This window comes from Lepisma saccharinum, unplaced genomic scaffold, assembly GCF_977018435.1.
Source record: "Lepisma saccharinum unplaced genomic scaffold, izLepSacc3.1 HAP1_SCAFFOLD_32, whole genome shotgun sequence".
NCBI classification, from domain to species: domain Eukaryota; kingdom Metazoa; phylum Arthropoda; class Insecta; order Zygentoma; family Lepismatidae; genus Lepisma; species Lepisma saccharinum.
This window is the reverse complement of record NW_028142898.1, coordinates 2,057,188-2,073,445: the sequence shown is the minus strand read 5'-3', so window position 1 is coordinate 2,073,445 and position 16,258 is coordinate 2,057,188. Positions and strand designations below refer to the sequence as shown.

General features: G+C 46.5%; 1 protein-coding gene across 1 annotated transcript; it reads left to right on the top strand.

The window, feature by feature from the left end:
- The first annotated feature begins 5,211 nt into the window (after positions 1–5,211).
- On the top strand, positions 5,212–7,887 carry LOC145982254 (uncharacterized). The gene has a single exon (XM_083115831.1). It carries the CDS (start codon positions 5,212–5,214, stop codon positions 7,885–7,887), a length of 2,676 nt encoding a protein of 891 aa, XP_082971957.1.
- Positions 7,888–16,258: the final 8,371 nt, after the last annotated feature.

Sequence of the window (16,258 nt, the reverse complement as noted above, 5' to 3'; positions counted from 1 at the left end):
AGTCGTAGCCTTTTACGCTGTATATTTTAAGGTACCTTCACGGGAAATCACCTATAGGGTAGTACCTTCACGGTTAACCCCCGAAATCACCTATAGGGTAGTACCTTCACGGTCAACCCAGTACCTTCACTGGAAAACACCTATAGGACACTACCTTCACGGTAATTTTGGACGAACCGTACCCTTTTACGCTGTATATTTTAAGGGTACCTACACGGGAAAGCACCTATAGAGCACTACCTTCATGGTTATTTTCCAAACAGCCCAAAATAACAACTACCTTTCACGGTCTTTCTAGTACCTTCACGGTTAACCCAGTAACTTCACGAAAAATCACCTATAGGGCACGGTTAATCCCGAATCGTAGCCTTTTACGCTGTATATTTTAACCTACCTTCACCGGAAAGCACCTATAGAGCACTACCTGCACGGTTAACCCAGTACCTTCACGGGAAAGCGCCTATAGAGCAGTACCTTAACGGTTAACCCAGGACCTTCACGGGAAAGCGCCTATAGAGCAGTACCTTCACGGTTAACCCAGTACCATCCTGGTTAACCCAGTACCTTCACGGGAAAGCACCTATAGGGTAGTAGCGAACCATAGCCTTTTACGCTGTATATTTTAAGGTACGTTCACGGGAAAGCACCTATAGCGCACTACCTTCACGGTTAAACCAGTACCTTCACGGGAAAGCACCTATAGAGCAGTACCTTCACGGTTAACCCAGTACCTTCACGGGAAAGTACCTATAGAGTACTACCTTCACGGTTAACCCAGTACCTTCACGGGAAAGCACCTATAGAGCACTACCTTCACGCTTAACCCAGTACCTTCACGGGAAAGCACCTATAGAGCAGTACCTTCACAGTTAACCCAGTATCTTCACGGGAAAGCATCTATAGAGCAGTACCTTCACGGTTAACCCAGTACCTTCACGGGAAAGCATCTATAGAGCAGTACCTTCACGGTTAACCCAGTACCTTCACGGGAAAGCACCTATAGGGCACTACCTTCACGGTTATTTTCCAAACAGCCCAAAATAATAACCCCCTTTCACGGTTTTTTCCAAACCTTACGCAGGTAACTGCCAGCGTTGCCTACTCTGCGTAGCCCTTTACGCTGTATATTTTAAGGTTGTTCACGGTGTACCCTCGCTGTCAGCGTTGCCAACTCTGCCATCAAAATTTCACCACAATATTTTACGAGTTAAACTAACCTAGTGAGTTGGCAACATTTATTCTATCATGCACAAACTAACCTAACCTCTTCCAATGGTGAATGGCTCTGATTGGTCAGACAGCCCCTCCCGAACATTTCATGGCCCATCAATTTTGTGTGCGTGAGCCTCGAAGTCTTTTGTGAGCCCGTACATTTCATATTTTTATGCTGTACAACACAAAAGTGAAAATAAAATTTCAATATTTGTTTCTAGCGCGAGAAACAATACAAATTCTATCATTTCCTCTACCGATGAGTCTCTTTTCACCGTTCGGGCGGTTCTTGGTTAATTACGCAAGGGGGGGAAGAAAATCTTTACCAGTAAAAATATCTGTATAGGAGTCGTCCAAAAATATTATTTACGCGATTCTTTCCCTCTGATTGCGTGAGCAAGGCGAAACGTTGTATGTAGCCTAGACGGATCGATATCGTTTCCTACCACGATTTTCGCAGTGCTTAGCGAGAAGGTGGCCGCAGTGAGTATATTAACAGCATTCCTGCCGTGAATTGCTAGTGACATTTATGCTGTATTAACTCTAGTGTCTGAGTTCTATATGAGCTTGTGGTGCACGGTCTGTTCAATTGCTTGAAAACTTTTGCAAGAAGGAGAAAGAACAGCTTTACTTGAACATAGGTAAGTACAGCAATTATGTTTTTACTAGCTTTATTAACCCGAGTTAACTTGGAATTTACTTTTACATTGGATATTATTAACTCGAATTGTCTCGTGATCACACAATATCAGTGTATTTTTGTGCTAATCAGGAAAGTTTCGTTTGAGCTTTAATAAGTTTACATAACAAAATTTTACTTGCTTCTACTGGACGTCATGTGAGAAAAGGAACACGATGACGATGGGATTTTGTGCTGGAGAGAGCGTGGGGTTCTCTTCATACAGTTTATCACCGACTTGAATGTCTATGATTTGCGAAGCATCCTCGGCATATGAAGTCCCTCCACTTTCGGGGTGAGTGAAATCAACCAGCTCTATATTGCGGACTTTAGGTTCGTCCCCTATATTCGTCACATTAATAGTCGGATAGTGAAGGGCTCGCAGTAGCGACCAGTAAGTTATCTTGACAAACTGAAGTTTTCCCCTGAGGTAAAATTGATGATATGCTTTGACAGGAGTGAGCATGTAGAGTTCGCTTCGTGGATTGAAAGGGGACGGAAATTCTCGATTTGGGATGCTGAATATCTCTAGGACGACTGTCGATTTTAAGTTGTCGAGGCTAACGTTCAGGCTGCCGACGTTGGCTCGCAGTTCCTCCTGCACGTCGTCCAGTTTGTTCTGTATGGGCTCCAGGTGTTCGCTGAAGAGGTTGACGATGCTGTCGTAAGAAAGTTTGATCTTGATTTCCACGCGAAGTTGCTTGAAGTGTTCGTTCAGTTCGCGAAGCTTGTCGGCAAAATCAGCCAAAGCAGACTCTTGACCGGTCTCCACGTCATCGATTCGAAGTTTCACGTTTGCGATGATCTGCTGCAAGCTTTCGACGAGCCTCAGTTTGGAGTTTTGTGTCGCGAGGTCGTGAACCTGATTTCTCATTTCTGCGAACAGAGTGTGCAGCTCGTTGACGTTCTGGTTGGTGGGCATCGTGGCAATGGTGTCTCGAATTTGCACGATTTCAATCTGAATGTTTTTCACGACCTCGGATTTGAGCAAACGATTCACTGTCCTCTTCACGGCTTTCAGTTCCTGCGATGTTGGTAAGTTGGCGACTGAATTCTGCAGCGCGGTCAGAGCTTTTCTCACGGCGTCCAGCTCACTGGCGTCGGCTACCGTACCCAACGCATCCCGGAGTCGCGTCATGTCGTCCTGTGTAGGGGTTGATTGCTGCAGTGTTTCCAACTTGCTCTGTATGTCGTCGATCAGGTGATGGAAGTGTGAAAGTTCGGTTTCGGTGTTAAGGCTTTCCAGCTTGTCAATTTGCTGTTGAACGGTGGTCAGGGTTTCCGTTATGTCTGGCAATTTCAATTCCAAAGCTTCCTGCACGGTCGATAGATCAGTTCTCATGGTCGACAAAGTGTCCTCGATGTGGCTTACGGTGCCTTGGATTTTACCGAAATCCTCGTACGTCTCGAGTTGCAGTTTGATGTTTGCCACAGACTTTCCTATAATTTTCAGTTCCTCGGACGAAGGAAAGTTGGCAATGGCTTCTTCGACGGTTTGAAGTTTCTCCCTGATATTTTTCACCGAGTTTTCAAGTTCTGCGAACGATATCAGAGACGGGATCTCATCCCGAAAACTACCGAGTTCGTTTCGTAGATCGGCCACTGCTCGATTGATCAGAAGTATGTCTTCGGGTGCAGGGTTGGTTTCAAGTTGGATCTTAATGTTAGAAATAACATTTTGAAGTTCGCTCAAGCTAGCTTGGATGTTTGTTTCCTGTTCCTCAAACTTTGTTTTTATTTGAATAATGTCTCTGGATTTTTGTAGGTTAGATAATTCCTCTCGCAGGTTGTTCACTGTTTCCTGAATGCTGCTCAAACTTTCCAAGGATGCTAAATCAGCATACTTGGCGAACAGTGATTTGAATTCCGCTTCGATCTTCAGGATCGGATCCACTAATGTTTTCTGCAGACTTGTGATCTCATCTTGTAGGCTCGAGGACAGAGTGTTCTGGAGAGTCAGCAGGTCGCTGCGAAGTTTCTTTACTCTTTGGTCGAGTTTTTGAATTTCAGTGTTGTCGGGTGGCTCGGTATCCGTGCCGCCTCTGGAGTGGCCGAAGATATTGTTCGGCATCTTGATGCGTCTTATTGTTTACTTACAGATTCGAATCAAAACAATGGGCCAATATGTATATAATAGTCTATTGCATATCCCTAAAAGTTGGCTTTCTCTGTTGCAGAAAAATGTCGCAGTCACAAGACACATCCACTGCGTCGTCAGTTCCGAAAGAACCCCAAGTTCACTGCCCCTTCTGTAATATCCCACAAACCAAGTCCCATCTAAGTTGGCATAAACAAAGATGTATTCAACGGCCTGGTTCGTCGAAAGAACCCACCAGCATCACCAAACCTTCCCCAACATCCAGGAAAGTGATAACAACAAAAAATTTGATCGTCAATCAGAAGAGTGGGGTAAAGCGAAAGCAGTCTTCAAACCAGTTGAGCCACGGAAAGAGAACGAAGATCACACAACGCGACCCAGAATGTATTAAGCCGAAGAGAACGGCCTTCAGGAATATGTTGGCAAATTACAGCCTCAGCAGCGAGAATACGGGTTTGCCCTGCAGTGCCGAAATTTTCCTGAAGGAGAAGAAAGCAGAAGTGGTTATGATTTTCGTTTCCAATCTCAACAAAGGCCCCTTCAAATTCGACATGGTTTTGGATTCGTTGTTCCAGAAGCATTCGTCGGAACACACTCACGTGTTCTCCAGTAGAACAAAGCAACAACTTCTGCTGGAAAGTGAGAGGGAGGTGATAAGCGAACTTTACGACAAGCTAGTGAATGAGATCGTCCGGAAGCAGGAAAAGTTTCAAGGCAAAGGATCGGGTTGGAGTGTTTGCAACACTACGCATATCATCAACATCAACATAAGCAAATACAAGCCTCTTTCGGGATCGACTTACGTGAAGCTCCCGCAGGTGATCGAAAACAAGAAAGCCGTTCTTAACATTAAAAACAACGACAACCAGTGTTTCAAATGGTGCCTCCTGGCCCATTTGCATCATAAAACAAAAAACTCTATTTCGAAGACGATACATTTCCTGTGCAGCTAACAAAAATAGAAAAATTTGAAAAAGCCTATCAACAAAAAAACAAGATTCCAATCGGTGTAAATGTGTACGGATATACAATCAGCAACAAAAAAGTAGATATTTTTCCGCTTCGGATCAGCAAAATTGTAGGTGATGAGGTGAATGTAGTGCACATGCTGTTGATAAAAAGTATGAAACAGCACCATTATTGCCTCATCCGTGATCTTTCAAAGCTGGTCAGAAGCGAGATAACAAAACATGAACATCAAATAGAAATCTGTTATCGATGTATGGTGTTTTTCAGCAACCTAGGTTCAAGAACCGCCAAGCAGAGACTGCAGGATCACCTCAGAGAATGCCTGCAGCATCAACCATCCAGGTGCGTGTTCCCTGGTGGTTCCCATTTCTTCAGAAAGTACAAGTCTCAGCTGGAGGTCCCCGTTGTCATCGTTGTTGACTTTGAGGCATTCTTGAAGCCCATGGCGATCTGCGACCCCGATCTGGCGAAATCATCAACTACTGCCTACCACGAGCACATACCTTGCAGTTTCGCATATTACGTGCACTGGATGGCAGGAGCGGACGAAGATAGCAAGGAACCGATTCTTTACCGAGGACCCGAGGCTGGAAAACGCTTCCTGGAATTCATAGTCAAGAAAGTTGAGGAATGGGGTGATGTTTTGTTCAGGACTAAACCCATGAATGATCTTACCGAAGACGAAGAATTGACGTTTGTTTGTGCAACACATTGTCCAAATTGCGGGTCCAAATTTGATGATTGTGTGATAAAAGTGGCACACCACAATCACGTAACGGGTCAGTACATCAGTCCGTTATGCTATAGATGCAATTTGAAGCTTCAAACTGCCAAGTTTGTGCCGTTATTTTTCCACGGCCTCAGCAATTATGATCTTCACCATTTCGTCAAAGAGCTGGGCTATGACAAAAAATCCATCCGTGTGATTGCCGAGACCGACGAGAAATACATTGCTATCAGCAAGTGGGTGAATATTCCACCGGGCTATCATGGTAAGATGAGCAAAATGATCCCCTGCGACGATGAGTGCACGTTGTGCGCTGCTGGCAAGAAGCCAAAATACAGAAGAATTGAACTTAGATTCATCGATTCTTACCGATTTCTCCAGGCTAGCCTCGAAAAATGCGTCGCCATGTTGGACATGCCGGAAGTTACCAGAGATCATTTCCCAGATGTGTCCTTGGACGCTATTCGAAGGAAAGGAGTGTACCCATATGAGTACGTCGACGGGCCCGAAAAGTTCGACGAGACGGGTCTTCCGTCGAAATACGCTTTTAATTCAACCTTGAAGGACTCCGTGTGTTCCGACGAAGACTATGCGCACCGCAAACGTATGTGGAACGAGTTTCGATGCTGCTCGCTGGGTGATTTCCACAATCGATACTTGAAGCTGGACGTGCTTCTCCTATTCGACGTGCTCCAAGCGTTTCGTCAAACCGCTATTCGTGATTACAAAGTCGACCCTGCGCACTTCGTGAGTCTTCCGGGATTCACCTGGAATGCCATGTTGTATTCCAGTAGCATTCGATTGCAACTTTTCGCGGAAGATCAATGCGACATGCAGCTTTTCATCGAGAAGTGTATCAGGGGCGGCATCGTGCAATGTTGTTTAAGACATGCGAAAGCAAACAACAAGTACATGGGAGACGAGTACGATCCCAATCAGGAGTCCAGCTACATAATATACTTGGACGCCAACAACCTGTATGGTTATGCGATGACGCAGAATCTGCCACAGTCTAATTTCGAGTGGTCGGACATCACCGAAGAAGGACTGAAACATCTGCTTCAAGAGGATAATTTTGAAGGATCGATAGGATACTTCGCGGAGGTAGACTTGGAGTATCCTTCAGAATTGCACCAGCTCCATTCGGATTTTCCTCTGGCGCCTGAGCTAAAATGTCCTCCTCGCTCCAATCAACCAAAACTGCTTCTGACGTTGGAGAGGAAGAATAATTACGTAGTGCACTGCAAACTGCTGAAATTCTATCTCCAGCAGGGTCTTGTTTTAACTAAAGTGCACAGAGTTTTGAAATTCACGCAGGGCAAATGGCTGGAACCCTACATCAACATGAACACCCAGAAGCGGCAGGTGGCGACATCTGACCTGGATAAGGATATGTATAAACTGATGAACAACGCCATCTACGGAAAAACAATGAAGAATATAAGGAAATACAAGGATGTGAAGATAGTTTCGGACGAAAAAAATTGCATGAAGTGGGTTGCCAACCCACGGTTCAAGAGCAGGAAAATTTTCAACGAGAACCTGACGTTGCTTCATCTTGACAAATCCTGCATTACATTCAACAAACCGACGTACGTGGGGGCTGCAATTCTCGAACTGTCGAAACTGCAAATGTACGAGTTCCACTACAACATCATGAAGTCACGATACAAAAATCAAATCCAGATCGCTTACATGGATACGGACAGTTTCGTTTATGTGATGAAGGAAGATCCGTACAGGGGCATGACAACCGAATTGAAGGAACATTTCGACACTTCGGGCTATCCACAGCCGAACCCCTACAACATTTTGCCAAGAAACATGAAAGTTCCAGGATTGATGAAGGATGAAATGAACGGTGAGATCATCAGAGAGTTCGTGGGACTCAGGGCTAAATCGTATTGTATCAGAACGACCGTTGCCACCATCAAGAAGTCCAAGGGAGTTGGGAAAAGCACTGTTCAGGGGAAGTTAAACGTCGAGGATTACATCGAATGCCTGAAGAAGAAACTCCCCATCCTGCGGGAAGAGAGGAGGTTCCAGAGCATAGACCATGATGTGAAGACCGTGAAACTGAACAAAGTGGCGTTGGAAGCAGAGGACGACAAGAGAAAAGTTTTGAACTGCGGTATTCACACCGTTCCATGGAGCTATTCACCAATCGGAGAGAAGTCCAAATCATGCAATATCTGTAATTAGGCTAATCCTGTAACGAATCCACTTCGCACGCTTCTGTATTAAATTGTACGCATACAAACAAAATACTTTTTCATTCACTCCATTTCCATCTATTATTTTTTTGCTGAAATAAACAGCAGTCTCATATCAGCAAAACGTTTTCTCTCCATTTATTGTTCTTTCCTACACTATCCCAATGTTGGGGTGGCACAGAGAGAAAAGAAGGCAGCAGGTGAAGCAGAATGCAGTTCACGGATAGCAGTAAGTAAATAAACAGACATTTCTTCGCAATGCGTCCGAAAGGAGTGGCTTATCAAATCCCTTACTCGGAACTCAAAAAGGTTTCGGGCATCGATTCAATACTCACGAAGAAGCAACGCGAGAAAAAAACAAATGTTTAAAGAAGGGGCACGGGATGAAGCTCGTTCTCAGCAGGCCACAGCTAAGCAAGTTGCAAAAGTCTAGGTCAAGAAAGCAGGGAGGTTTCATTTTCAGCATTCCCGCGATCCTCGCACCTCTCGGAGCCGTGGAAAGTCTCGTAGGTGGTAGTGCCGCGATCGCGAAAACCGTGATCGATGCCAAGATGAACACAAAAGAGCTCGAAGAGCAAAACAGACACAACCTCGCCGTGGAAAGCAAGTTGAACGCTACTGGTTCCGGATTGAAGAGAAGAAGAACAAAGAAAGAAACCACCGCAGCAGCGTTGAAGAAATTCAACCTTAAAAAAAGTGCCCCTTTCAAACGAAGGTATTGAGTCTCTAGCCGAATTGTTCAACGTTATAAACTTCAGAGGTGTGTTCATGTCCGATACATTGCCTGCTAACGGACCCCGAAGTGGCGGCGAAAGCGGAATGGTCAATTTGGATAATTCTCTCAATCCGGGAAACCACTGGGTATGTTATTGGATTGCCGAGGACGGAAGCGCTTTCGTTTTTGATTCTTTCGGTGGCGTTCCACTTTTCGCGCTTGAGAACTACCTGAAATCGACGTCCGAAATATTCTACAACGACGAAAGGATGCAGGGCTCCGACGAAGTGGTCTGCTTTCATTTCTGCGTCGTAATGCTGGTCATTCTTTCGCAACTAACCGGCAGCGGCGACTCGACGTCGTTGGAAATGTTTCAGAGAGCAACGGATTTGATAAAACAATAGCGATAGAAGAAAAATGCTAGTCCTGCATTTGTCCAGCGAGACTTCAATCATCAAACTGAAACTGCATTACGATGTAATCAGGAGCACTCTGCAACAAGAGTCGTTGGGGCTCGTGGCTTTCTACAGCATGTACTTGATTCGAAACGTCACAGAATACAACAACACCCTCCACGTAGGAAGCAAGAAGATCACCGTTTCGCCTGGACAATATAATCTGACTACGCTGCGAGCCCAATTGCCTTCGAATGTCATCCTGTCCGAGAGTTCGGTCACTCATCGCGTGGAGATTACGTCCGCCGCAGAAGAAATAAACCTCGGATCCATCGGGGAGCTCATGGGTTTCCCTAACGACAGCAGGTTGGCGCCGGGGATCAAGCACGTCGGGTCCTCTATTCCCAAATTCCTGGCCATAGAAACTTTGAACGTACATTGCAACCTGGCTCAGGGAATGGTTGTATCGACGGACGCAAATCGGGACCAAACACACAAGGAAACCGGTATAATTGCGACGTTCAAGCCCAATTCGGAATTCCTGGAACCGATTCTTTACGAACCAGCCAAACCGATCTTTTATCCCATCCAGCACGACAAGTTCAGTGAAGTAGAACTGAATATAACGTATGAGAAAGGCGAATTGGTTGATTTCGCCGGAGCCACGAGCACGGCCGTACTGGCTATCTTTTAAATAAAATATACGGCACGATGGATCACGTAGAAAGTTACGAACTGCAATCTTTCCCTCCCAACAGAAGGACGTTTGGCAACCTCAATGAACCGAACAAGGACATCGAATTTGTTGTGGACGTTGGTGACGGGTTTGTGCATCCTCATCGCGCTGACCTCTACATCAGATACGAAATTGTCACCAGGGACGAAAATGCAGCTTACCCCGCAGGAGCCAACATCAGGCTGATAGACAATTTCGTCCCTCACCTCTTCTCCCAGGTGGAAGTGAGAAAGCATGGCACAGTCATCGACAGGATAGATAACCCCGGACTAACTTCGACCATCGTGGCGACCATGACGCTCCCGAAGCCAGAGAGTTCGTACAACAAAGCGGCGGGTTTCGAGACCGACAACAAATTACTAAGGAAACTCAGCACCGTGCTATTCCCTCTGCGGCTCCTCTATGGATTCTTCTCCGACTACAAGGAAATCATGTGGAAGGGCGGTCTGAGGATCACTTTCAAGAGAACGTCCAACGACAACAACTTGTTTCTGCGATGGAAATCCGCGACGGCTGGGGCGCCGTGTACGATGCGAGCCTCCCGTCCGAGTGTAAGTGCGTGATAAAATCCATGGAACTTCGCATGACGATCATCGAACACGAAGCTAACCACGCCACGAAGATCAAAGCAGAAATCCTGAAGAACCCGAACATCCCGCTCGAGTTTCAGATGTACCAATTCTTGCAGAGGACGGTGTCCGGGCGATACTTCGAGTTCGACGTGACGACACAGTTCAACAGCATCCAGTACGACATGCCCGACTTCGTGGTGGTCGTTTTTCAAACCGGTCGCGACGGCAGTCAGAATGCGGATTCGAGTATGTTCGACTACTGCAAAGTTAGGAACATTTACCATTTACAACACCCATGTCTCTGCTGACTACCCTCCGGAAAGCCTGGTGTTCCAACTGCATGTCGGCATCGTGCCTTGCTGCGAGATCCCTGTTGTCCCGGTTCGCAATATCATGGTCTTTGCAGGCAGCGTCCAAGGGATTAACCCCCGGATCACCGCGATCCAGTCGCGCGTTCAATTTAGTACCGGGACCGCAGTGTTGGTAGCCGGGAATATGCATCTCGAAAGGCAATTTGTTGATGATGTCGTTGATGAGTCCCTTCCCTTCCGCCATCTTCCAGAATCGCGGGGGCAAGATGATGATGATGTTGATCAGATACCCGATGTCTTTCGGTTCGTTGACGATGAAGCGGCTTAGTTTGGAAACGATCATGTCCACGATGCCAACCTTTTCGTTGTGAAAGTTTCGGTTTCCGGCCCTTTCTTCTCCGGCGATGACCAGCAGCCGGTCCACGAGTTTACGAACGTCGTCCAGCCACACGAATTCCACGGGCAAATTGGAGTAGCGCTTGATACCGCTGCCGGTAGGTAGGCGAGTGGTGCCAGGTTGCTGCTTGATTTCGTTCCAAAACGGTTTGATGATGTTCCTGTACTTCTCGCTGCTACTTGACTTGACCCTGTTCTGAGATGGGTCGTTGTTCTGATACAAAGCATCGGTCATCTTGAGAATTTCCTTGTAATTGTCGTAATCCTCTTCGGAATACACGTTGGTGTCGGGGCGTTTTCTAGTGATCAGTTCCCATAGTCCCGGCGTGCCTGCGTACTTCTTGAAGAAACTTCTGCGTCCCGCTCGGCTCTCGTTGTAGATGATGATATCGTCCTTGTCGAACGTGACGTGCCAACTGCCTATCTTCCACACGACGCTCCCGGAAGGGTCGGGTGATGGATACAAACCGAAAACTTCGTCTCTGTCATCGCCTTTGGTGCTCAGATATTTGGCTGCGGTCAGTCCTAATCTTATTCCCTCGACGGAAGACGAACTGCTGCTGCTGCTGGGCCTAGTGGGAAGCGACGGCAGTTGGAAGTGTTGGGGAGTTGTGGTGGGTGAAGGAGGAGTGGGAGGATAGTCCGTAATGTTGCGAACTGCCACCGGCACCAAATCTGTGATCAAGTCCTTGTTAAGTTCGGCAACATCTTTGATTTCTTTGCCCAGGTCACGGATCGCATCGATGAGCGGTTGCTCCTGTCGCTTCTTCTGCTCATAATATCCACGATTCTCTTTCTTCCACCCTTTGAATCGTTTAGCAAGGTACTCGGTCAACTTGATGTTTTCTTCGGCTTTCCTTTTGGACATTGCAAAATGAAGTTTTGAGCCTATCTGTTTTCTTACAATTTTGTTATTTTATTTCGACGGAAGAAACAATACAGAGCTGTCAATGAAATGATGTTGTTGATAATCTTATCTTTTTCGTTGTTCATCTCGTACCATGCATCTGAAAATTTTCTAACACTCTGCTCATGATATCCATCAAGCATGTCTTCCATTTCGTCTGTTATTGCGTGAAGATCTTCGGTATTCACGATCTTTCTCCCCGTGATTTTAAATATGTGATCCTTCATGATCATCTGACACGGCACGGCGAACGCTGGCGAACTATCGGCGATATCAATTATTCTGTGGATGTTATCTTCTTCTCTACCCGACACAATCATGAAGATCTGATAGAGCAGTTCCACAGGAAGGTTGATTACATTAGCAGATTGTGATGTATTCATTTTTTCTTCACCTCGTACTATTTTATTACATTTTCTGCCACAATAAACTCATTGATCTTGTTACGATACTTCCCCTGGTTCGGTTTGCGAGTCATGTCTATCGTGGCGAAGCCGTAGTCGTCAGCATTCCAGCAATGCGCGCAGAGGTTGCGAAACGACTTGTACGTCATATCCCCTCCGACGAACTCGTCGTACACGTGCTTGATGTTGGTGGCATCCTGCCGAAACAAGCAAATGAAGTTGGCGTTGTCCCTGATCAGCTGCTTGGGGATCTTCGAGAAGGTCTGAGCCAAGTAAAAGCAGTCCATGCCCTTGTACCGGCCTCGAGTGAAGTAGTTGCGAACCTCTTCCTGAATCTCGAGGATGACGTCATCGAAGACAACCACCGAATTCTCACGACTCTCGTCCAAAGGTACCATCTGCGAGGCAAAGGTGGCTATTTCCAGATCGTCGTAGATGGCAATCAGCTGCCGGTATTTCGATTGCTCGAGGCTCTTGGAAAAGAAGTACAGGTGTCTGCTCTCCCAATCGAGCCAGTGGGGAGCCAGGATGAAATTGTGTACCATCAATGTGGTTTTGCCACAACCCGAGGGCCCCACGATGAGACATCTGATACTTTCGGGAAGCAATTCGCCATTTTTCTTTCTTCCTTTACCTTCGCCAACGTCCGGGAGCCTCTTGGTCACCTCCCTGCTCATACGATATCGATAGCATCAACCCAAGAATTCTGCGAAGAGGGAAGGCCGAGCCACTTGACGTAAAGTTTGCCCTTGCTGCGTCGGAGCACTTTCTCCACAAGGTAAGTGTCCGGGAACCTAGTGGCGGACAGTTCCTGCTCGTAGAATCGACCCTCGATGTCCTCACCGTCCGCGGTGCTCTTCAGCTTGTAGGTGGGGATGTAGGGAGGTGATGAAGGCAGGAGAACATCGGTCACGGTGAAAATTTCTGTAGACCAGTTTCGAGTGAAACCTTTGTCGAATACTCCGGGGCGCTTGAACTTGCTCACTCTCACCTTGTCTCCTATTTTATACTTTGGTTTCTTAATTTTCTCGCCAGTGTTTCGTTTGCAGTACACTTCGGAGATCAGCCACCTTTCGTTTCGCTTGGTCACTTCCAAGGGTTTCATCCCAATCGTCCTGTGAATTCGGTTGTTGTATTCCTCCACCAGTTCGGGCACCAGATCCAACCACTTGTAGTTCCCGCGGATGGTGAACCGTTTCCACATGAGGCCCTTGAGGGTCCTGTTGAATCGCTCCACGATGCTTGCTTTCAGCTCGCTGTAGGTTGAATAGTGAAGAATACCGTTCTCCTTGAGCATCCTCCCAAAGGCAGAGTTGTAGAATTCCCTGCCTCGATCGGTCTGCAGGAAACAAGGGGATCTCTGTTTGAGAACAGAAGCGAACGCTTTGCTGACCTCGACCCCGGTCTTGTTTTTAACGGGTATCGCCCAAGCGTACTTGCTGAAAGTGTCGATCACGGTGAGGAGGTATCTGAACCCCTTGTTGATCTTGTGAAGCCCTTTGAGATTCCCCTTGCTCATCTCCACGAGCTGCCAGAGGTCGACTATCTCTTTGGTGACAACGGGCAGTCGAGGATAATTCCTGCGGGCAGGTTTGTGCAGTTCGTTCACGATAGCTGCTCTCATGAGGTTGTTTGATACTTATAGACAACAGAGTCTCCGATGCAAAAATATGGATATATTATCTTCTTTGCTTACTTGCTTGCTTACGATAGACGACTGACACTGGCGACGGGATAGGAGAGCACCAACTCCAAAAAAAGCGGTATCGGATGCTCCATATTCGTCTCGATAGATTCGGCGTACAGACGATCTCCGACGGAAACGTTGTCGAACGAGACTCCGATTTTCATGTTGTCGTGCTTGATCCTGAATAAACTCTCCCCGTGATGCAGAGTTATCGCGACACCGCTCGAGGGATGCAAGTTCACAATTCGGAGACTTCCTCCACCTAGCAAGAGTTCGTAGAAGATGCTATTGTTGTTGAAGATGAAGAAGATCTTGCCAGTGTTCTCTTCGAACTGCTTCAAAATACCGTTCAAGTGGATGATTGTAGCTGCTAACAGGTCGGTTCGCAAAGCAAGCAAGGCATCGTCAAGCATGTCTCGAGCTTTGACGACCTCTTCGCTGGATATCTTGACGTACTTGGGAAGCGTGGCGCCAGGTTTCCTCCTCTTGTAGCCGATCACGTTGGTTGGCATGTTATAGAGCATTTCTTTCTTTCCCACTGCTCAGACTATTTTATTAATTTTTCCTCTTCTTGCTTCGAGAAAAGGTCTCGCAGACATTTTTACTGGTAAAGATTCTCTTTCGAAGCCCTTTTTTTTCCTTGCGTAATTAACCAGAACAGAAAAGATGCTCATCGGTAGAGGAAATGCTAGAATTTGTATTGTTTCTTTGTTTTCGAAAGTATACTTCCCCCTGAAGAGCGCTCGTTTTGATCTGTTAGTTAAATTTAGCTTGCCGTTCAAACAACAGTAACACCAAGCAAAAAAGCGTCTTTTTTCTCGGTTAAAGAGCCAAAAGTGCCACTTATCATGGCTAGAAACAAATATTGAAATTTTATTTTCACTTTTGTGTTGTACAGCATAAAAATATGAAATGTACGGGCTCAAAAAAGACTTCGAAGCTCACGCGCACAAAATTGATCGGCCATGAAATGTTCGGGAGGGGCTGTCTGACCAATCAGAGCGATTCACCATTGGAAGAGGTTAGGTTAGTTCGTGCATGATAGAATAAATGTTGCCAACTCACTAGGTTAGTTTAACTCGTAAAATATTGTGGTGAAATTTCGATGGCAGAGTTGGCAACGCTGACAGCTAGGGTACACCGTGGACAACCTTAAAATATACAGCGTAAACGGCTACGTAGAGTTGGCAACGCTGACAGCAAGGGTACACCGTGAATATACAGCGTAAACGGCTACGCAGAGTTGGTAACGCTGACAGTTACCTGCGTAAGGTTTGGAAAAAACCGTGAAAGGGGGTTATTATTTTTGGCTGTTTGGAAAATAACCGTGAAGGTAGTGCCCTATAGGTGCTTTCCCGTGAAGGTACTGGGTTAATCGTGAAGGTACTGCTCTATAGGTGCTTTCCCGTGAAGGTACTGGGTTAACCGTGAAGGTACTGCTCTATAGGCGCTTTCCCGTGAAGGTACTGGGTTAACCGTGAAGGTAGTGCTCTATAGGTCTTTCCCGTGAAGGTACTGGGTTAACCGTGAAGGTACTGCTCTATAGGCGTTTTCCCGTGAAGGTACTGGGTTAACCGTGAAGGTACTGCTCTATAGGTGCTTTTCCGTGAAGGTACTGGGTTAACCGTGAAGGTACTGCTCTATAGGTGCTTTCCCGTGAAGGTACCTTAAAATATACAGCGTAAAAGGCTATGGTTCGCTACTACCCTATAGGTGCTTTCCCGTGAAGGTACTGGGTTAATCGTGAAGGTACTGCTCTATAGGTGCTTTCCCGTGAAGGTACTGGGTTAACCGTGAAGGTACTGCTCTATAGGCGCTTTCCCGTGAAGGTACTGGGTTAACCGTGAAGGTAGTGCTCTATAGGTCTTTCCCGTGAAGGTACTGGTTTAACCGTGAAGGTACTGCTCTATAGGCGCTTTCCCGTGAAGGTACTTGGTTAACCGTGAAGGTAGTGCTCTATAGGTCTTTCCCGTGAAGGTACTGGGTTAACCGTGAAGGTACTGCTCTATAGGTGCTTTCCCGTGAAGGTACTGGGTTAACCGTGAAGGTAGTGCCCTATAGGTGCTTCCCATTAAGGTACTGGGTTAACCGTGAAGGTACTGCTCTATAGGCGCTTTCCCGTGAAGGTACTGGGTTAACCGTGAAGGTACTGCACTATAGGCGCTTTCCCATGAAGGTACTGGTTTAACCGTGAAGGTACTGCTCTATAGGTGCTTTCCCGTGAATGTTGTCAACTC